The sequence below is a fragment of the Sus scrofa genome, chromosome 18, assembly GCF_000003025.6.
Source record: "Sus scrofa isolate TJ Tabasco breed Duroc chromosome 18, Sscrofa11.1, whole genome shotgun sequence".
NCBI lineage: Eukaryota > Metazoa > Chordata > Mammalia > Artiodactyla > Suidae > Sus > Sus scrofa.
In genome coordinates, this window is record NC_010460.4 from 11868636 (window position 1) to 11891787 (window position 23152).

At 43.9% G+C, this 23152-nt stretch overlaps 1 protein-coding gene across 10 annotated transcripts in view; it reads left to right on the forward strand.

Annotated features, from left to right (window-relative positions):
• The window catches only part of DGKI (diacylglycerol kinase iota), a 482044-nt gene that overhangs the window by 163581 nt on the left and 295311 nt on the right, over nt 1-23152 (forward strand). For all 10 annotated transcript variants that reach the window (XM_021079007.1, XM_021079008.1, XM_021079004.1 and 7 more), the window contains exons 2-3: nt 1175-1283; nt 14282-14377. In XM_021079007.1, coding sequence (XP_020934666.1) covers nt 1175-1283; nt 14282-14377 — 205 coding nt within the window. The remainder of the gene's footprint in view (nt 1-1174; nt 1284-14281; nt 14378-23152) is intronic.

The window sequence follows — 23152 nt, forward strand, 5'->3', positions numbered from 1 at the left end:
TAGCCACACTTGCTTGCTAAAGCAGCTCCTCTTATTTCTTATCTTTGCAGACCAAGGTCGGGCTTGACTTTCTCAACCTCTCCTGATTCATTCCCTCCTTTCTGACCTGAGTTCTGTTATATTATCACTCAACAAACCTACAGTCTAACCAGTGTGTTTTGGATTTTTCTTACCAGGCACCTTGGTACGATATTGGCCTTCCTTTTTTAAAAATTATTTTTAGGGCTACACCTGTTGCATATGGAAGTTCCCAGGCTAGGGGTGGAATGGGAACTGCAGCTGCCAGTCTACACCACGGCCATAGCAGTGTGGGATCTGAGCCACATCTGGTACTACACCACAGCTCACGGCAACACTGGATCCTTAACCCACTGAATGAGGCCAGGGAGTGAACCTGAAACCTCATGGTTCCTAGTCGGGTTTGTTACTGCTGAGTCACAATGGGAACTCTGATATTGGCCTTTCAAATTATTGTGAATTTTTGGCAAATGCAAATTGTTATTTTTCCAACTTAGAACCTTAAGCTGTTCATTGAATTCCTCTGCATGGGTAAGGATGGATGTTTTTGAGACATGCAAGAGTGAACCTGTAGAGCTCTTGGCTGGGAAATGGAGGAATTTCAATCAAAGACCTCACAAGCTTGCTTCTGTTTGCATTTAGTCTCTGGCAGCTTTAAAATTGTCCAAGGATTGTGACCACCCCCGCCTTAGGGCTTTTTCTATAAACACAGAGACCTGCATTCTGCCCTCTATCCTGATTATAAGCTTGCATTTTATTTTATTTTATTTTATTTTGTTTTATTATTTTTTTATTTTATTTTATATTTTTTGGCTATGCCCATGGAAGTTCCCCAGCCGGGATGGAACCTGCACCACAGCAGTGACAACACCCGATCCTTAACCTACTGAGACACCAGGGAACTCCTGGAGCTTTCGTTTTAATTTCTGGTCCTGACATGCTGGTGTCCCAAGGTGGCCCCCAGCCTCCCTGTCTTTCGAGACGTTCCGCCCTCTGTCTTCACCATGCACTTTCGAGAATATATTCCACGACATTTTGCAAAGTTTTTGCATGTGTGAGACTAACTCAGGCATCGTTTCTACCCCGTGGGAAATTTTTTAGCTCTGTATTCCTTTCTGATGTTGGTTTTTCTTTGTCTTCTTTCTTCTTGCTGCAGGAAAGCCATCTCCCGGGCAGGCCTGCAGCACCTGGCTCCCGCACGTCCCCTCAGCCTTCCTGTGGCAAACGGTCCCGCGAAGGAGCCCAGAGCGACTCTGGACTGGAGTGTAGGTGTCGGTTGTTTCATTTAAACATCGTTCCATTGCATGCGTGTCTCTCTCAGCCTCAGAATTCCTACAGCTACCAGCAAGACTTGCTTAATCATTTTCAATGTGGTTCACCGATCCGTCTTCACAGAGTTAAGCTGTGAACTCTGTTTTCCCATTCCTAAAAGCCTCGCTCCTTTGTAGGAAGTCAGACGTGTTGAAGACGAAAATAAAACCTTCCTGTACCCTTTGAAGCACTCTTGCCTGGGCTTGCAGCTGTGTGATAAAAAGTCCCTCTGTGCACATGCTTTATTCATCCCTGCCAAGGTGACGATGCATAGAGTTTAGCCTGAGCAACATCACAGAGTCCAAGTTTGGTTTCCTTAGCTCAAGCTGCCCTTTTCTTTTTTGGTACCTTTTTTTTTTTTTTTTTCCTAAGAGAGGGTGACCTCACTTTACAGTCCAGTCCCTCCATGTCCTCCTGTTGGGTACACTTCCTCCCCGACCCTGAGGTCGATGGGTCTTGTATCTGTGGGGGGATATATTAGCTTAATTTTGATAGCATCTATTTTATTAAACTGTAGTTGATTGACAGTGTTGTGTTAATTTCTCCTGTACAGCAAAGTGATGTAGTGATACACGTATTTTTTTCATGTTTTTTTCCATTGTGATTTATCACCGCATATTGAATATAGTTCCCCGCGCTCAACAGGTAGGACTTGTTGCTTATCCATCCTGTACAGAATAGTTTGCGTCTGCTGTCTATTAGCTGATTTTCATGTTTTAACCAAAAGACTTCTACAAAACTTGAGTTGCAGATGACAGTGTGACATTCTTAAGTCAGTGAGAATACAGGTACTAAGAGTCTTTGGTGAATCAAGTTTGGCTGCAGACACTTTTTTTAAAATTATTATTATTAAAGTATAGTTGATTTACAGTGTTTGTCAAGTTCTGTTGTACAACAAAGTGACCCAGTCACACACATTCTGACTGTGGCCTGAAAAGCCTTGTTCCTTCCTGAAGGAAGGTAGGAAACAGTCTGAAGCTGCTCTGAGATTCTCTCAGTCCTGTCTTGATGATACACCTTTTTTTTTTTTTTTTTTTTTTTTGGTCTTTTTAGGGCTGCACCCGAGGCATATGGAAGTTCCCAGGCTAGGGTTGGAATGGGAGCTGCAGCTGCCACCCTATACCACAGCCCAGCAACGCCAAATCCTTAACACACTGAGCGAGGCCAGGGATTAAACTCATGTCCTCATGGGTACTAGTCAGGTTCCTGGCCGATGAACCACTGCAGAAACTCCAGTGATGCACCTGGTTTAACATTTCTGCTTGAGTTGAACAGAGGGACTAATCCATGTTCTTTTCCTCCTGTAAGAAAGACTGTGACAGGATGGGGGAAAGGAGAGGAGTTTTTAAATTCAGCTTAATTTTATTTTTAGCACCTATGCCATGATTTAAGGTCCTTTTGTACTATAATATGTCTTCCTTTTTCCCAAGAACAAACTTATGAAAATCTTTATTCTATATTCTGGACACATACCCATGTATTGTAATGTATGAAGTACCTGGCAAAAGATGGGACTTCATAGAAATGCGTCTTCCTTGATAGAGTCCCAGGAGTGCCCAGGTAGCACCTGTTCTCATTGAGTTGGTGCTCAGAAAGAATATTCCTCTCTCTATGAGTTTCCTTGTATTCTAGGGCAATTATTTAATAAACCTTAAGCCACGACCGAGGGTAGAATATATTTACACCAGTGTTTTTATGATTCAATTATATTAAATATGTAAACAATCAGATAAATAAAATATAAGAGGCATATACGTGAACCAATGATGAGAGTATGTTATGAATCAGGGACCTCCCCCAAATTAGTTTAATATTCATGATGTTCCACATCCTCTGATCCAATGTAGTAGGACCATATTTGAGATGCAAGATTCAGATGGGAGAGAGTTTAGATTGTTTAAATAGAAACATCCATGAAATCATTTCTTTGCCCCTGTGCGACATTAGTCAAGCCACCTGACTTCTTTGAGCCACAAGGTCCTCGTCTATAGATGAGGACAGTTGTGACACCTCCCTCCAGGGGACTTCATGGCTCTTGTTAAGATTGAATGGGGTCGTGAGTGTGAAAGTTCTTTGTCACCTTTGCAGCCTGCAGATTTATTCCTTCAGAAATAAAGTAATGGATGAATCCATTGGTTCATTAACATTTGTTGAACACCTGCTTTGTTCTAGAACCTGTTTTGGTCCCTTGGGACTCTGAGATGAGGAAACTATGATTTCTGCCTTCCAGGAGCTTAGAAAGCAGTGGACAGAAAAGACATCAACAGCTAAAAATACAGAGTGGTGACCCCTAGAATAGAGGGGTACAGAGAGCATCACTGGGGTGTGGGGAGGGATGCTCCATCTGTATTTGATGTTGGAAATAGTTACCAGAAAATGCTTTTGGCAAGAAGTTTCCTTCCTGAGCCGAAGATTGACTAGAGGGTGTTATTTTCTGATTCCTGTAGAGAGGTATGTCCTAATATTTCAGCAACATGGATTCGTGGTCAGTGGTGGGAGGCTGCAGTACCTGCTAAGGGAAGAGCAAATGGGAAGTAAGCCTGCTCGTGCGTAGCTCATCTTTAATCCCCCACCCTGGGATCGTGGCCACCCTGTCTTGGTGGCCTGATGTGCTAAGATGGTGGCAGCAAACACTGTGGAGATGTTTAACACTGGAAGCGAAACAAAACCGTCTCTGAAGATACTCCATCCAAGGACTTATTGAGAGATCTGATGTGGAAGGAGTTATGGGATGTGACTCTCGAAGCTCCCATTGTGGCACAGCAGAAACAAATCCGACTAGGATCCATGAGGATGTGGGTTTGATCTCTAGCCTTGTTCAGTGGTTGGGGATCTGACATTGCCGTGAGCTGGGGTATAGGTCACAGACGTGGCTCGGAACCCATGGGGCTTTGGCTGTAGTGTAGGCTGGCATCTGCAGCTCGGATTCAACCCCTAGCCTGGGAATTTCCATATGCCGTGAGTACAGCCCTAAAAAGCAAAAAAAAAAAAAAAAAAAAAAAAGAGAGATGTGACTCTGAGCCAAACCCCATATTTGCGGGCTAATATTGCTGTCAGCAAACAAGCCAGTGACCAGTCCTACACTTCCTTATTACAATCGCATAAAGATTTTTCTCAGAAGAGAGGAAGGAGCAGGAGGTTAAAAACATTTCAGTGACCTTTGTTATTGTTATTGAAACCTGCCCTTGCTTCCAAACTTTTGGCTTACCCTAACGGAAGTGGTTTTACACCGACTTCTTTTGTCACTTTCCTTTGCTGGCTTGTTCAAGAAGCTAAACCAGAATCTTCTTTGTTCTGTTTAAAGAACAAGGCTCATCCTCTGGCTTGACCTATATCCTTCCCCCTTTTCCACCCCTTCGTCTGCTTCCCTACAAAAAAGCAGCTTGGCCACTTCTCTCCTTCTATCAGCCCAGAGCTCTAGACCGAATGCCTTAAAATCGCCCATCTTTACTCATCTACTATTTATTGAGTCCTGATTTGGCTTGGAGCCTCTCTCAAGAGTTTCCCAGATGAGAAGGAGGGTGACAAAAATGTTTTTAAAGTTAAAAAAAAGAGGGAACTTCAGTTGCTTGTCTTTGGTGAGCTAAGCGGCCCCGGAAGTGCTAAGGGATGCTTCTGGCATAACGGGTGGCACAGGGCCGCAGAGATGCCTTGTCTTGCATTCTGCCCCCTTGACTCTCAAGTTGAAATCCTCTTTGCTCCGTCACCACCTTGCTCAGGGGATGAGTGTCATCTCAAAGGCCTGTAGTACTGTGACTCTGACTTACATCGCCTCCCCTCTCTCCCTGTGTCGGTGGGAAAACAGATACAAAAGTTTGTTCATGGTGCGTTTGAAATTGCGAGACAAATCAGGGTGAACCTGGAATTTGAATCTTAGTCCCCAAGTTTCTGTTTACTGTAGGAATCCAGGAGAGCCCTGTTCTGACTCTAGTCTGTGCCAAAGTAGAAGGGGCACGAAATAGCCTCTTGCCAAGGCCTTTAGGAGCAGTCTGCTTGTGGGTGCCCGAGACTCAGATCAGTCCAGACGGTGAGCATCCATGCATGTTGGCCAGGAGAACACTATTGCAGGAGTCAGTTTTTGTGCTTGGGCAGGTAAACTTAACAATTTCCTTGAAGTGTTCCATTTTCATATCCTCATGTGCCTCCTTAGAGATAAATACTAGCTCTTTCTTGTTTCGAGTCTATTCTTCAACGTCTGGAAACTTCTCCTTGGCTACATTTACTCAGATGGTTTATTGTGACTTATGGATTCTCTGCCTCCCCCAACCCAGTCTCATTTTTCTGTGATGACTCTTTGCCAACTCTTGCTCTGGCTGCCTGTGCCCAGGCCTTCCCCTCCATGCATGTCAGGGATGGAGGCCTTAACAATGGGGAGTAGCCAGAGCAGCACTCGTTACAGATCCTGGGTCTTCTCTTGACTACAGTGGTCATTCGGCTTCGTGCAATGGGAAATTGCTGTTTCCTACAGAATTTCCACTCCTGCTCTCTGCCAGGCTCTGCTCATCTTATTAGTTGAGATTGCTCTGTTGATTTTATTCGCTTCTGATCCCTCCTAAAACCTCTATCCATGGTGTATTACCTTAGAGCCAAATTCATGTTTTTTGGTTGACTTTCTTATTCGAGGTCCTAGTTCGATTTCAGGCACCTTGAAGGCAGGAACAGTGTCTTCTGCTTGTTCTTCTTCTTCATAGTGGACAACGCAGCATTGTAGGCCTAGTAGTTGCCTAGCAGATGTCAAGGACTAATGGAGTACAGCTTTTTTGCTCCATCAGCAAGAAAGGAACATTTTTCTGGGAGTTGATGGGCAGTCAGAGAACCTCCAGGTCCTGAAAGTCAAAACGCTGTTTGAAAAATAAATGTATTTATGCTATTGTGTCCCACATACCTGTTCATAAATTTCCTTCCTAATCCAGTGCGTTGTGTTAAGTCTTAAAACACGCAGGGCTTTTGATCGTCTCATTCCTCCAGTGGCATCCTGTCTTCCCTTTCGTGGTGACAACCTATGGGGGCTGCTCCCTTTGACACCATGCCATGAATGTCAGCCAAGCCAGTTGTGGGGAAAACAAGAAGCTAAATTGCTAGAAAGGAAGGGAGTAGCGCTCAAAAAAAAAAAAAAAAAAAAAAAAAGGAAAAATAGTCTCCTCTCCTGGGCTGGAATCCAAGCTTCCAGTTTAGAGTGAGTTAGCCCACTTGGAAGTGAGTCTGTTGCATAGATAATATGTGTCTTCTCTTAAGTGTCACATGCCCCTCCTGCCGTGGAGACTTAATTTAGACTTAGAGATTTCTTCCCTGTTTTTAATATTATAGCAGAAAATGTAGGAGGCGGGTCTTCACTCTGCCTCCTCTCTTCTGTAATTTGCTTTTACCCATTACGCTGCCTAAAACAAATCTCAAAGCAATGGTGGAAAAGCCACCAGGATCTTTCTTTGAAGGCATGTTGGTTTTAAACCTAGCATCCTTGATATCAATTTATTTTTTTTCCTTCCTCTTTGGAAAATGTCCTCCAATCCCGAGGCTGTGGAAAGCAGAGCCTAAACAGAAACAAAGCCAGGTCCTGAATCCAGACCACCCTTTTTCTCCTCTGGTTGATGACGTTAAGGAAAGAAGTTGCTTTCTCTTAGGCACGTAAAACATAGCATAGTAGGTACCCTGCCTCACTGTTTGATTCAGGGACTAGATTAGGGAAACAGTCTCCACATAGGATTGGTTTAAACTGGGTTATGAAACTAGGTCATTTTTTTTTTTAATTTTAGGGCTGCACCCTAGGCATATGAAAGTTCCCAGGCTACAGATTGAATCGGAGCTACAGCTGCCAGCCGCAGCAACACCAGATCCGAGCTGTGTCTGTGACCTACCCCACAGCTTATGGCAACACCAGATCCTTAATCCATCGAGTGAGGCCAGGGATTGAACCTGCACCCTCATGGCTCCTAGTCGGACTTGTTTCTGCTGTGCCACAATGGGAACTTCAAACTAGGTCATCTTATCTTTGGAAACCTTCAATGAAAAGGCAGAAGGAGGCAGGGGTGTGTGTGTGTGTGTGTGTGTGTGTGTGTGTGTGTGTGTGTGTGTGGTGTGTGTCTGTTCCCAGCTGCACTTGCTCTCATTTTAGTCTGGTTTCAGATGGCCAGTCCTAGCAGACCTGTGCCTTCAGCAGTGTCATCACCAGCAGTGAATCCACCCCCCCCTGCCCCCGCCCCGAAATATCTTCCCTCACTCCATCCCCATTTCAAAAACCATCAGGTCAGCTTAATTAAGATGTCAGATTGCTGAGCAGAGCAGGGGACTAAGGGCTATAAACCAGTGAAGGTGCTGGCCCTGGTCGGCTGCATTAATAGTGGGACAGACCTAGCCTGATTTGATGCACCCTCGTGAGCCTTTTATTTTCTAAAATTGTGAGACTTTTGAAGTAAATCGCATTGGCTGCTAGGAGAAATGATAGAATCTAGCAACTCCACAGGTCAGTTGAGAAGTGTCTGGGTCTAGTCTCTTGCTTCTTGGCAAGTGATTATCAAAACCAACATGGTTGAACAGAAATGTTTATGAGCCAGAAAGTAATTTTAACTTTAGGAGCCACATTAAGAAATAAAAAGAAATAGGTGAAATTAATTTTAATATTTTGTTTAACCAAAATATTACCATTTCATCATGTAACCAATATAAAAATGATCAGCAAGGGGGTTCACATTCTTTTTTGACACTTCAAAATCTGCTGTGAGGAGTTCCCATGGTGGCTTAGCAGAAACGAATCTGAGTAGTATCCATGAGGATGCGGGTCCGATCCCTGGCCTCACTCAATGGGTTAAGGATCCGGTGTTGCCGTGAGCTGTGGTGTAGGTCACAGACACAGCTCGGATCCCACGTTGCTGTGGCTGTGGCGCAGGCCAGCGGCTATAGCTCTGATTTGACCCCTAGCCTGGGAACCTCCATATGTTGCAGGTGTGGCCCTAAAAAGACAGAACAAAACAAAACGAAAAACAAAAAAATCTGCTGTGAGTTTTGCAGACAGCGCATTTCAGCAAGGGGGAACCACATTTCATGAACTCAATAACCAGATGCTTATGGCACAGCATGGATCTCAAACATCCCAGACAGATTTTACCTAATGTTACTTGAAGATTTTTAGGGGGAGACAGTCAGATTTTTTTTCCCTTTTTTCCTTTTGTGAGGGTGTTTACATAGGATACATGTTTATACTTTTATTTATTGTTTCAAAACATTTTTTTTAAACATGCAAATGTCTTCATTTTGTGTAGAATATTTGCTTCTGGTGTCAGTGTCCCCTCTCTGTGTCATTCAGTCTGTAACACTTCTCCACTTCTATCCTTTTACTTATAAAGGGTTTGAGTAGAACCTGAAATCCAAGAACCACATCTGTATCCACACAGGTGGATCTATATGCTTAGGTACTAGCTCTATAGACAGGCTGATCTCTGTAAGTCTGTGTATATGTATAGTGTATCATATAGGGGCTTGTATCAGCATCCACTAATACAGAAGAAATGTTATCTTCATTTAGAAATAGAGGAGGTTTTTTTTTTTTCTGTCTGGCTCTGAGTTGTGTACTTTTTGAGGTGGAATTTCAAGAGGGATGTGTAGAGAGGAGAGAAAGAGATAGCCTGGGTGTGGAGGCTGGAATAAACAAAAACAGGACACAGAGAAGGAAACTATGACTATATCTCGAGAAGACGAGTAGAAGGTATGAAGGTGAATAAGGAAGGCAGACTGGTACCATGAATGGAAAGTCTAGTATGTGGGACGAAGTTTGGATTTTGTTTTATAAATAATGGGGAATTTTTTTTAGCATCCTGAGCAAGAGAGAGGCATAACCAACCACAGCTATGTTTTAAAACATAATTTACAGCAGTGTAAAATATTGGTTAGGATGTCAGAAGTAGAATTTAGAGCAGAGGAAACTGGGACTCAGAGATGAGACATGCTGTTCCGTGTGTGATAAGGAACTTGAGGGAAGATGATGCAGACAGTGAAAGGAAATCCAGACAAAACTCTGAGTAAACGGAAGATACTCCTGTATTAACTGGGGTAGGCTAGACTGCAATAAATAAAATACTCAAACATATAAGGGCTTGGTGCAAGAGAAATTCCCACTTGTGTTGAATTTTAGGCATTTTCACATTTATATACCATTGTGATCTTGTGAGTGTAGAATAATTACTATTACAATTTTAGTGGTGAGAGTACACTGACATCTATGGAGGTTAGAACCTAGGTCGTAGAGTTACAAGTAGCAAGTCTGACCCCAGAACCCATGTTTATTAACACTGAACTGGAGAAGGAGTCATCAGAATTGTTAGAAGAAATAACTCTATTCCGATGTGAATGCCACCCAGCTGGTTACCTTTATGCGGGATCCAGGAGTTCCCCAGACTACCCTCACTTGCAGGTCCTGGAATCTCTAAGTCCACATTCATGCTTAATAATTCCTTGGAAGGATCACAGAATTTTTGATCCAGCAGTCCCACTCTTGGGCATCTATCTGGAGAAAACCATAATTTAAAAAGTTACATGCACCCCGATGCTCATGGCAGAACTATTTACAATAGCCAAGACATAGTAGCAACCTTTGTGTCCATCGACAGAGAAATGGATAAAGAAGATGTGGTACATATACACAATGGAGTATATTACTCAACTACAAAAAAAAAAAAAAACCGAAACAGCCTCGCAGACATAGGAAACAGACTTATGGTTATCAAAGGGGAAGGGTTGGGGGGGGGATGAATTGGAAATTTGAGACTGGCAAATGCATGGTTTTGTATATGGACTGGATGTTCATTTGGGGACCTGCTGTGTAGCACAGGGAAATTTACTCAGGGTTCTTCGATAACTATATGGGAATGAATGTATGTATATGTATGGCTGTGTCACTTTGCTGTACAGCAGAAATTAACACGACATGTGAATCAACTCTACTTCCATAAAACAGAAAAAATAAAAAGAATTACTGTAAGCAGCTATACTCCTATGTATGGCTATACTCCATACACAGGAGTATAGCTGCAGATTCAAATCAGCCCTGGGAGGAAGTGCATGGTGCAGAGCCCAGGAGCTTTCTACCCGAGGATCTTCCACTTCTCTCTCAGGGGACTGGTGACTGAGCTAACTTCCCCAGCAACTGTGATGTGACCACACATATGGTGTGTTGCCAACCAAGGAAACTCGTCTGAACCTCAGTGTCCGAGTTTACTTGGGGCTCGGTCAGGTAGACAGTGTTGACTGTCTGCATCGTTGACTTTAGCCCTCTGCCCCTCTGGAGGGTGAGCTGATATATGCCTCACCATAGGTCACTGCTAGTTTAGCAGTCCAAGGTCCCCAGGTAAGCAAGGATACTTTTAATCAGGCAAAGTACTTTCCAGGGACTTAGAGAGATTACCTGTGTATCGTTGCGGGCCAGACCTCTTTTTGGGTATGTTATCTCTTTACTCTGCATCAGACAAGACAAATGTACCAGAAGAGCCTGAGGCAGGGGAAACTGTAGTCTAGCAAAAGGGCTGCTTAGTTTTCCTTGCATGCCTCTTTTTAAACACTCTGCATCTTTCATGATTTTGAAAGATTGCCATGTCTCTTAGGCATCCATGTTTACTTCTCACAGTTATGACTCCACACTAGGGGGCAGATAAAAAGAATTATCTTTCTTTTCCTGGAGTTGCATATACAAGAATGCAATTCATTCGTTGGTTTTTAGACTTTCATCTTCTCAGTTCCCCAAATTTATTTATCATCTATTTGCCAGGTGCTAAGTGAGGTGCTGGACATTAATATTCACATGAAGCTTAGAATCTAGCGTAAGAGGGAAGCATGATTCAAATACTTGTTCCAGTGAATGAACAACGAATAAATGATTGCCAGCTGGGATAAATGTTGGGAAGGAAACATAGTTTTAAGAGAGAAACTAACCAAATAACTTGACTTTGACTTTGGGGTCAGTGATGGCTTCTTTGAGGAAGTACCACTTGATATGGTGACCAAAAATAAATAAAATTAACCACACAAGTCAGAATGGAGAGGAATGAGCACTTTGGATGTCGTAAACAGAACGTGCAGTGAACATTTTTTGATGTGGGGACCTGTGAACGAATGAAAGAGATCTGAATGAAATGAGGCTGCTGTGCAGGTTTCTGTGTTAGCAGTTTTCAGTCAAGGGAGCAGCAAAGTCAGTGGACCTGAGGTGAGGGCTTCCTTGTGGGCTTGAGGAATGCGGAGACTGGTGTGATGGCAGGTCTGGGACCGAGCAGGAGAGAGACAGAAAGTGAGGTCATGGGACAGGAAAAGAGATTGCAGAGAGATGGGAAAAGAAGTCAGAGATGCTCTCAGGGACCAGATAAGTGAGAACCTGGTGCTCTTCCTAGTCACAGAGAGCCGTTGAAGTGTTTTGAGCAGATCAGTGACTTGGTCAGATCTACGCTTTAAAGCAATTATTTTGGTTTCTCTGTGGAGAACAGACCATGGAGGACAAGAGGAGTGTGGGGACACCAGTTAGGGGGCTACTGGGCTATTCCAAGCCAGAGATGATGGAGTTCTGGGTGGTAACAGAAGTAGTGAGAATTAATTGGGTTTCCTATACAAGTCTGAAATTAGAGTTAATAATATTATTTCCTGAACCCAATTCTATCAGGCTTCCTTCCTTCTTCTTTTACTGCTTTTGTCAGGATCATCCGTGACTCACATGTCCACAGGGCTAAATCCAACCGCCAGTTCTCAGTCTTCGGCTTTTCACACAGACCTTCTTCGAGGGGCACTTTCTTCCTGGAAACAGTGGACGCTTTCCTGTTTTCCTTGTACCCCGTTGGCCATCGAGACTCCGTCCCAGCTCCTTTGCTGGATCTTTCCTATATTCCCAAACCCTGAGTATTGGAATTTCCGCAGCTCAAGACCCAGAGCTTTCCGTCCACATTCAGTTCTTCGGTGATTGAACTCGTTCTCATGGCTTGCGCTCCTGTCAATTAATGGTTGCTTCCCAAATTATTCAAATAGTACAAACCTCTTCTTTGAACTTCAGACTCATAAGAAAACCTGCCCTTTCAACATCTCTGCTTAAAGGTCTAATGAGCATCTCCACATTTTACATTCTCAAAACTGAACTCCTTGCCCTGCTCATTTCATAATGTATAAACATATCGAATCACCATGTTGCACACCTGAAACTAATAGATTGAATGTTAATTATAACTCAATTAAAAAATTAAGTTAAATTAAAAACTGAACTCTTGACTTACTCCCTAATTCTGCTCTTACGCTAATCTTCTCCCTGGGTTTTCAGCAAATGGTATTTCCATCCCTACAGCTGAAAACTTCAGATGAGCTGTAGCAGACTCTCTGGGGGAAGGGATGGTCCCCGGTATTCTTCAAAACTCACCAGCTCTTTTTAATGAGCAGTCAAATTTGAGAACACGTGTGTGTGATTCACTGCGGCAGGAAGCCTCCACCTTTTTCTCACCCTCTTCCCTTATAAAGGTCAGTCTTCTCATCAGATCTCCGCTCAGGAGTGCGGTTAGCTCATCTTAACATTCCCGCAATGCCGGAATCCGTGGCAAGACTTATTAGCAACCGTTTTGAATGTTTGCCTTGGTCTGCAGTTTACAGGGGACGTACGGAGGATGGAGCTGACGTCTTGCAAGTTTCCGGGTCTCTGGGCTAGTAGCCCTTTCCTGTGTACCTTCCTGACCTACCAGGACATAGTTTCTGGCTTGTCTAGATTGGTATCATCAAGGATTTTTGCCCTTTTATCCACTGCAACATACAAGGTTATATAATACTTCACTACAATACTTGGCTTTTTTATAAGAGATGGCAGGATTTTTGCTGTAGTAAGTTTCTATTTGTTGTTATAACCATGTGTTTAGTTGTGATGACTGTGTTTAGTTTCCGTATTCTCTGGTGGATTTTAATTTATGGATAACCACACTAACCCAATGACTGACACCAGTAGTGTGGAATAAATGTTTATTCAATGAATGAAAGAATGAAAGGATGAAAGGGCTTTTATTACATAAATGGTTATAAGTTAAACTTGGATGATAAGTTACCAGTAGTAGGATATTTGTGGAGCTGGATTTCTTTAGGAGTCCTGGCAAAGAAATGCCTTTTAATTATTTCTTGTATTGTCTTCACCCATCACTATCTGAAAACTTTTACAAGGGTTCCAGACTGTTCTCTGTTTGCCACCAGAAGTACGTGAATATTTTTAGAAGCAGATAAATCATTCCATTTGAAAAACTTAGAATTGGGCCTAGAAGGCCCTATTGAACTGGTAAACTGTTTGGATTAATAGAAATTTATTATGCTCTGGCTACATGCATGGTGGCTTAAAACTTAAAGCTAAGTTTTAAGAAGCCCCTGGCTTAGAAGTGTAATTTACCCATTACTGATGTAGATATATATTTTTTATCTTAGGGTTTTATTTTTTCCATTATAGTTGATTTACAGTTTTCTGTCAATTTCTACTGTACCGCAGAGTGACCCAGTCTATATGTATGTGTGTGTGTATATATATATATATTTTTTTTTTTTCAAGCAGTCTTTAAAGTGCTTTAATGCTGCTATCCTCCTTTTTGCTAATTTGCTAAGGAGAGTAGACATTGAGTTTTGGTCTCAATTGTGATGGGCTCCGCAGTGGGCCTGGATGTATAAGGCCCTGCAATGAATAACTTAAGGTTTTTCCCCCTCATTTGTTATATATTTCGAAGATAACCACACGTGGGTAAAACACCTATAGTTCTACATCTTCGTGGTTGCTCAGAGTTTTTCCAAACACCTTTTTCTGTTTGTAGAATTGTGGTGGGACCAACCCCAGCAGTATTTTCTGGGGTAAAATGAGAAGAGTTTAGACTCCTTGGATTCACTAATTTTCTTTTTAAATTCGAGTCTTCTCCCTACCCTTGCCTTTATGCCTAAAAAGAAAACTGAAGTCAGGTGGGTCTTTTCCTTCCAGGAAAACGCCGTGAATGGAGAGCACCTGTGGCTGGAGACCAACGTCTCGGGAGACCTGTGCTACCTGGGAGAGGAGAGCTGCCAAGTCAGATTTGCAGTGAGTGCGGCCTCGGACCCTGGGCTCTGGCCTTTCTGGGGGAGCCTACCGGGCAGTTGCATCTGAAGGCAGGAGGGGTCACCTGCACCTGAATTTCCAGGGAGAGGTTGGAAAGAACCTGTGCTTTGTGAGGCAGTTGGCAGAGCTTCACCAAGTTAATGTGGCTTTTAAGGGATCACTGTAATGGTTTTAGGTTTTTTTTTTCTTGACTCCGCAGGCTGAACCTGGGGATAAAGTGCTACTTTGTGATGATACCCAGGGTGGGTTTTTGTTAGTGTGTTGGGCATGAGGGATGCCCAATGGGGAAGGGGTGTCTGGGTGGGGAGACAGCAGCCTGCGGGGAAGGGTCTCTGCTGGAGGGGTCTCTCTTTGTAGGGGTGTGTGTGTGTGTGTGTGTGTGTGTGTGTGTGTGGCAGGGTCGGGGGCTTTGGTGGCTGAAGATGGAAATGGCTGCAAAGACAGGTTTGAGTCTGGTGATGCATGTAGCCTCACCAAAAAATTCAGATTAAGCTCCAGAGCATAACATTCTAGAACCTATAGAAATGATCAACAGTCAACTATATTAGAGTCGCTTTGGTTTTCGCTTTGTCCCTATTTGGAACAATCTGTTTAAATGTTAAATCCTCTTTATGTTCTGTGAAAAGAGCATGGTTGCCAGGCAGTCAGTTGTGAGGAACTAAAATCTTGAGTGTTGAGAAAGTGAACTTGAAATTTTTGTGTAGTTGAAAATGATGGGCCTGAAAAGAGTGATGGGAAACTTGGAACACACCGTTGCTTTCTTCTTTACTATTCTTTCTTATTTTAGGGAAATGGGCATCATAATTGACATAATGAATTTTTTCTTTTTTTTTAATATTGCTTTTTAAAATTTTTTATTGGGGTAGCATTTATTTACCATGTTGTATTAGCTTTAGGTTTACAGCGAAGTGAATCTGTCATACATACACATATACCTATTCTTTTTTTCCCATTTAGGTTATTATAGTTTCTTTATTATGTGAAAGAAGGATTTGGGGTAAAATGTAGAACCCAGCAAATGCGAGGGAATATGTTTCTTTGAACAACAAAGGAGAAATTTGAGTTCCTATCCAAGTTAACAGAAGAATATATGCCCCAGGGACTTTGATCATGCTGCCCGAAATCACAAAGCCAGGGAACTAAGATCTTTAAAAATCACATTAGCTGTTTTGATGCTGAGTTTATAGGTTTTGTTGGGAAAAGCTCATGAGAGTTTTAGAGGTTTGATTGAATGAGGGTGGGAAGAGTTAAATGTCAGTTCAAGACCCAGCTGTAAAGACTCACAATTCAAAGTCAGGAAACCTGGATTTGAATCTCGTCGTTACCCCTGGCTGTGTGACATTGAGAACTCCTGACCTTTGGGTGTTGGTTGGCTACCTTCAAGGTAGAAAAATGGAGTAAGATTAAATTAATTTTGCTTCCAACTCAGATCTGTACTTGGTTGTTTGCATTTCTTTTAATCTGGTTGTAAATTCAGTTGATTTAAATATCATTTCAACTTGATGCATATGTATTTTCAATTAAAGTATAATTGCATGAAATTCGATTAAATTAACCAAAACCAAGAGAAGCTCAGCTGTTTGGACTAAAAACCTACAAATGATGAATTAACATTTAGATCTTAGTTAATTGCATAAACACTGGTCTTGTTAATATAAAATGGAAAAAATGAAAGCTAATCCTTCTTGCAAATATACTTTTGAACTATTACCTACGGTTGCTGCTGCCCACTCATGGATTGTAATTTGTTACGGAGTTCTGCCTGATTTCTGGACATTTCCAAATTACTCCCTTTGATCCTTTTCTGATGTTTCTTCAGGGTCAGCCATACGTCACCTCTCTTGGCAAAAATACAAACAGGTGCATACATCCTCCTGAAACCTTGTATCCTTAAATAGCATTGCTATGCACTAATTATAACTTCGTCACTATTATGTCTAAGCCAGGAGAAGTAACAAAAAAAGAATTTTAAGGAGATGTAAGGATATAATAGAGTTGTGAAAATGTCTAGCATTCTTTTGAACCTTTCTCATAATTTCATTCCAAATACTGGGCTCTTCTAACTCACTTTACACAGTGTCAGGAAGATAACATGGTTAAATGAGGGAATAAATCAGTGAGGGCTGCGTTTCCTCATTATTAGGACCTGAAGCTATTGCCGAAACTCAGCCTCTGTCTGCCGTTGCCAAATAGAAACATGGAGACAGGGTTTTGGGTGAAGGAGAAAAAGACAGCTTTATTGCTTTGCCAGGCAAAGGGGGCCATAGCAGGCTAATGCCTTAAAGACTGTGCCTACCTCGGAAGGGATTATGAGGTGGTTTTATAGTTTGGGGAGAGGAAAATAGGGCTGTAGATAAGGATCAGGGTAGAGGCAAGCTTATATTGTCTTTCAAAGCTGGTGTTGAGTGGCTCCAGGACTAGTCTTGGTGGTCCTCCTTCTTGCTGAAATGAAGAATGTTTCATCTAGTAGTTCTTCCATTTGTTGGGGGTTTTCGTTCTACAGAAAGGCTCAAGGATATTGTTATGTATATTCCTTGAGGAGGAAGCAGGACCTGCCCCAAGGCTGCACTGCTGTCTCTTGACTGCTTCTCCGTGGTCTCTGCATCCCCTCCCTTCCCTGATGAGCAGCTACCCTTTGGAACTCAGGGAAGGTCATGGAGGCTGAGGCTTACTCCCTAAAAACAAGAAATGGGGGACACAGAAAGGCTTGTGTGCCTAGGAGCCCTACAGGGCCCTGCTTGGTTACAAAGCCTCAGGTTCTTTACCTGTAAAATGGGGGGGGGGGGGTATTGTTTTGAGAATTCGATGAGATAATGCATTGTCAAGACTTACTTGATACAACCACTGACATAATGAATTAAAAGCAGGGGAAAAAACAAAGAAAAATGATGGAAGATAATACGAGAAGAAGAATGTATGTATAAGTATGACTGGGTTCCTCTGCCATACAACAGAAATCAACACAACACTGTAAATCAACTCTACTCTAAAAAAGCAAAGAAGAGCAGACAGTTGACAAAAGAACTACCACTGGCCAATATATATATATATTTATATATATATAAATATAAACAAAGGCACTCAACAATTATGAGTCAACATCATGTGCCTGTTTAACAAAGATCTGTAAAATGAGAGTATCTGCTGGCTAGTTTCAACCAAAACTGGTACTCTCACTGTCACCTGGTGGGCATGTAAGCTGAGAGACTTCGCAAAATTGCATATTAAATGAAGGAAAAGCATATTAATAATAAAGTAAAATAATAATAATAAAAGCATATTAATGAAGGAAAGGAGAGAGAAGTGACATTTTCCAGCATTAGAAGAGCTGCCATGAAGAAAAGGCAAGTGTCCTGCTCTCCGCAGTTAGGAAGGTAGATGTTCGTTCTAGTTATAGAATCCACAGACTCTAGCAGTAGATCTTACACTCGGGTGTAATAAACATCACCTGGAAAGCACTGTTGTTATCCTTGGTCCCAATGCTGATTCAGTAGGCCTGCAGCTGGACTTGGCAAGCTGTGATTTTTAACAAGCACCTCGAATGGTCATGGTCCAGATGGCCTACGAACTTCACTTTGAGAAATACTGTATTACAAGGAAGGACTTGAACTATCAGAGCTTGGCCAGCCAGCAAGAGAACAGGCGCCTGGAGAGATGGGCTCAAAGGAGGTGTCTATGAAAGGTGCCGTGGCGGGGGGGTGCACCTCTGCTTTGGGTAAGAGGTTAGACAAGGAGACCTCCAAGAAAGCCTCCAGTTTAAATGTTCTATTTGCAGCTTTTTTAGACTTGAACAGCACTTGTCTAAGAAAAAAAAAAAAAAAAAAAGCAAAGCAAGTGTAAATAGATTATGCATTCTCATTTCTTTTAATGAACCACCTTTGAAGAAAGCCAACCTGTTGGGTGCAGAACTAAATTACCATAAGCAGGTGCAACCTGCGGGCTTCTAAACCAAGTACAGGCAGCGCACTTGGAGGAGGATGGAATCCATCACGGAGGAGGTGCCTTTCCCTCCTGACTCTGTTTTAGCAAAGCAAATGTCATGGGTAGAAGTTAAGGGAAGGGAGGAATCAGTGTGGGTTGAATAGACAGAGGTGGCTTCATGGAAATGGGGCTTGAACACTGTATTAAAAGATGGGTAAGATTGATGTAAGTTGAGTGGGGAAGGAGAGCATGTCAGGCAGGGAGAGGCACATGAGCAAACTCAGAGGGAGGAACAAGCTTTGTACAAGGGGGGAGGTGATGGCGAGACACGTGCAAGCACGTCAGAGGGCATGTGTTAGATAAGAATGGAATTAGGATGGAGGGGGTGTGTGTATGCTGTGTCTTATGCACTGACACTTGGAGTCCACATTATAAATGTGCTTATGAAGCAGGGCCATATTATCTAAACCAAGACAGCCTGGAGGGGGGAAAGTGGCTGCTATGAAACGGTCACCCTGCAGTATGGGGACAGGGCAATAGTCCCTTTAAAACTCCTAATGCTGTCCTGCAAATTCAGGACCTCCTGCTGCTGTACCGGGATGGATATTTGGGGGTTGATAGGGAGAGCATCGCAAGCAAGGTAGTAATGACATTGGACGTGAAGACTGTTACAGGAGAGTTTGCTGCAAAGTCTCAGAGCTGAACCATACCATCTTTACAATTCTTCCTCTTGTATTTCTCCAGGGACAACATCTAATACTGTAGAATGTCTGTGGGTAGGTATTTTAATGGGATTAAAGTTGTTCCCAAATCAGTGACAGCCCTAAAATTAGTAGCTATTTCTTTTTCTAGTTGGAAAGGAGGAAGGGATACGAACGTAATGAAATTGGAGCAGATGGATTACTGTCTCCCATCCTGATTATGGGGAGAAAACCTGAAATAAAATTCCGGGAGGACCTCATTTGTTTCATGAGATCTATTTAGATGGACATTCCTTTACTGATTTATGCTGCAAGTATTTAAGGGCTGGTGCTCAATACCAGAAACATCCAGGCCGAGTTGAGAGTGGCAGGTGATGGGAGTTAAGTGACACCCTCATGGTTTAGTGGGTACACTCTGTAGAAGCTGTTCTGGTGCGTGGTTGATAGGATTTACAAAGATGTTCAGCCAAATACATATTTGTTCCCAAAGAGACTCACGCCTCCACTAGGCTCCTAGAGCCCACACTCGTGCACACCTATTTTTACACTTAAGAGACACTGCCTATATCACTATGTAGAAGTTCACAACAGCCGTGTTATGCCTGCATGGAGATGTGGAAACGCAGAAGGTGGGTGGGCAGAAGAAAAGGGATTTGGTGTGAGACTGACCTGGGCTAGAAATCCTGCTGCTCCATCCATGTATTGAGTGAACTTTGTTTTTTTTTGTTTTGTTTTGTTTGTTTTTTTTGGGGGTTTTTTTGGTTTTCTTTTTGCTTTTTAGGACCATACTTGTGGCATATGGAGGTTCCCAGTATAGGGGTGGAATCAGAGCTACAGCTGCTGGCCTACGTCACACCCACAGCAGCATGAGATCTGGGCTGTGTCTGCGATGCACACCACTGTTCACGGCAGCGTCGGATCCTTAACCCTCTGAGTGAGGCCAGGGATCAGGCCACACCCTCATGGAAACTAGTCGGATTCGTTTCTGCTACGCCACAACGGGAACACCTATTGAGTGAACGTTGGGCATCTGATTTCACCTCCTTTGCCCCCATTTCCTGATTAGCATTATTATTACTTGTTTTTTCAGGGCTGCGGCTGCGGCATATGGAAGTTCCCAGGCTAGGGGTCAAATTGGAGCTATAGCTGCCAGCCTAGCCACAGCCACAGCAACGGGGGATCCAAGCCCTGTCTTCGACCTATGCCATAGCTCATGGCAACGCAGAATCCCCGACCCACTGAGTGAGGCCGGGGGTTGAATCTGAGTCCTCATGGATACTAGTCAGGTTCATTACCACTGTGCCCAACCGGAACTGCCGACAGTATTATTAAGCTTGATCTCAGTGACTCTTACTCCTAGATGAGTGATGTAGTTGTAGTAAAGAAGCTGTATTTCTTAATTTGATTTTTTTAAATGGTCTGTTCCCAGCTTGGCTCTACCACATGAGGATCTCTGGGGACTGGGACCAGGCATGAGTATGTTTTTTGTTGTTGTTGTTGTTGTTGTTTTTAAAGGCAGATGAACTCTACGGCCAGCTGATCTTACGTGCTATCCCACAGAGTGTGTAGAGCGGCACTGATCTCCTTCATCGAGATAGTGTCAGGAGCAAGTGAAGTGGCCTGGTCCCCACATCAGGCATTGAGTGGCTGGTATGGAGTGAGTTGTGTCCCCCCAGATACGCTGATCTCCCAACCCCATGACCCCAGGAGGTGACCTTGCTTGGAAATAGGATTGTTGTGGATGTAATTAGTTAAGATGAGGTAGTACGCAGTGGGAGGCGGCGGGGGTGGGGGGAGCTAGTCCAATCTGCCAAGTGTCCTTATAAGAAGAGGAAAGCACACACAGGGATGCACAGGGAGGAAAGTCGTGATGGAGGCAGAGATTGGCACGATAAGGCTGCAAGCCAAGGATGGGAGGCTGTTACCGGGAGCTAGGGCAGAGGCATGGGATAGATTTGCCTTCAGGAGGGTCCTAACTCTATTAACTCTAGGATATCAGGCTTCTAATCTCCAGACATCTGGAGAAAATTCACATGTCTGTCGCTTTAAACTATCCAGACTGTGGTACATGGTTAGGGCCGCCCCCAGGAAACAAAGACAGAAGCCATTCTGTTACAGTGAGTGACCTTTCCTGGCCGGCACCTGCCTTACAGATGCACCCACACAGGTCCCTTTGAATCAAGCTTGATGGAGATTTCAGTTGAGAGGTATCTGGCTTTCTGGATAAGTGAGCAGACAGACAGGTAGGTGCCGGAAGCTGGGAACCATGGGGAAAGAGTAGGTAGACAGGTGAGTGAGACTGCGTAGGTTGGATCAGAGCAAAGAGGAGCTGTCAGACTTGAGCATTCTGTTACCAGATGTGTCTTTTCTATTTTAAAATGATCTCATGTCACCTTTTTTGTGGGTAGGCTCATGAGTACTGTTTTGCTTTGGTTATTATTTTCTTTGTGTGTTTCCTTTAATCCTGTCCTTGTGGGTTGTGTGTGGCAAAAATGGCCAGCCCCACCTGTAACACCGCCCCTTAATTCAAAGGTGGCTTCCAGTACTGTTGGGCGCTTAACACATACAGATTTATTGAGTAAATGAATGAATGGCGTTGGGGGGGTGGGCGCTGGGGATGAGGGTGGGTGGCATGTGAAGAGCCACTCATCTAGAGACAAACAGACCTGGATGAATATCCTAGCTCTTCCCTGCTGCTCTGAGGCTCAGGTAGCTCTATGAAAGGGTGATGATTATATCTGCTTCTCAGAGCTGGTAGGCGGATTAAATTAGTTGACAGATGTTAATATCCTTCCTCCTTCTCGCCTGTCCCTGCTTTCATTTCATTGTCATTAAGTTGAATGAGCTAATTAGTAGCTTAGCTGGACTTTGGCTTCAACGAGGCCTTCTGTTTGGGATTATTCTGGGTAACCCCAACACCGAGACGCTCACGCTTCCCCTGTCATTTTGCTGCTCTGTGTAATAGGCATAGTCTGCCTTGGTCATGGGCGGGGCCTCCAGAGTGTGACAGATCAAAGTAACTCATCCTGGGAAACATCTCGCAGGCTCTGTCTTCTTAGGGGCAGGTCAGAAGCCTCGTGGCCTCAATCGAGCATCTGTTTATGGGGATGCCGGCCGTGTCCCTGGGGGTTTGGAAGAAGCTTGTAAGAAGAGCACAAGGGCAGTTGCTCTCTGCCCCGTTTGAAGGAAACTGTCAGCTTTCTGTCCTTTTACAAAGGAGGGAAGATCAGGAACCTTGCGATTCCCCTCTGTTTCATTTCTGGAAGATAGAAGTGCTGGCCAGGGGCCCTGCAGATGCTGGCCTGCGTGCGTGCACGTGCCGTGAGCGAAAGGGTGAGAGGAGAGATGCCCAGGACAGGTCTCTGGGGACTGCCTTCATCTGTGCATTCAGACCTGGTGGGGAGACTCTGAAGAGCCCCAGCTTTGGACGTGCGCCTTGGGCTGCCCTGGGAGTGCCCACTTGCTGCCCCAGGGCGTCCAGCATGGCAGCTTGACACTCCACACCTCCAGATGGCAGCCTGGCTGGGCAGGGTGTGGACCCTCAGAGGGAACTGCCAGTGTGGCAGTGGAGCCTGGAAGCTGAAGTGAGCTTCCTGAGCTGTTTGGGTGCCAATTGTGAAGAAGCCACCTCCGTGGAGCTTCTAGGGCCACTGTCTGCCAGAAGCGCCTCCACCACTCGGATGCTGAGGCGCTGATGAATCCAGGTGACTCAGGGAGAGCAGAGCCGCCCACACACAGTTTTGAGAAAGCAGTTGCTCAGACAGACTCTGGGCTCCTGACCCCTGCGCCAGTGAATGTGAGTGGAGGGAGAGGGGTGTTCCCACGGGCAAGAGGGATGTTGTCCATATGTGTCTGGCCCGATGGTCAGGAATTTCCATGAGACCATCCAAGAGCACATGCAGCACTGGACCTAGCATGTGGCAGGCCCTCCGTGAAAGGTAGCCACTGTTGTTATTATTGTCCTTGGTGTCATTCTTTGGCTTACAGTGTTATGTACATACCTGAGGACCATATACCACTGATCCTGCTCGCTTCATGCAGTAGAGGTAATGATAAGGTGTGGCGCCCAGGGAGCTGTAGGATGGTGTCACTCTCTCTTAAATGACCTTGCATCAGCCATACCATTGTCTCTTGG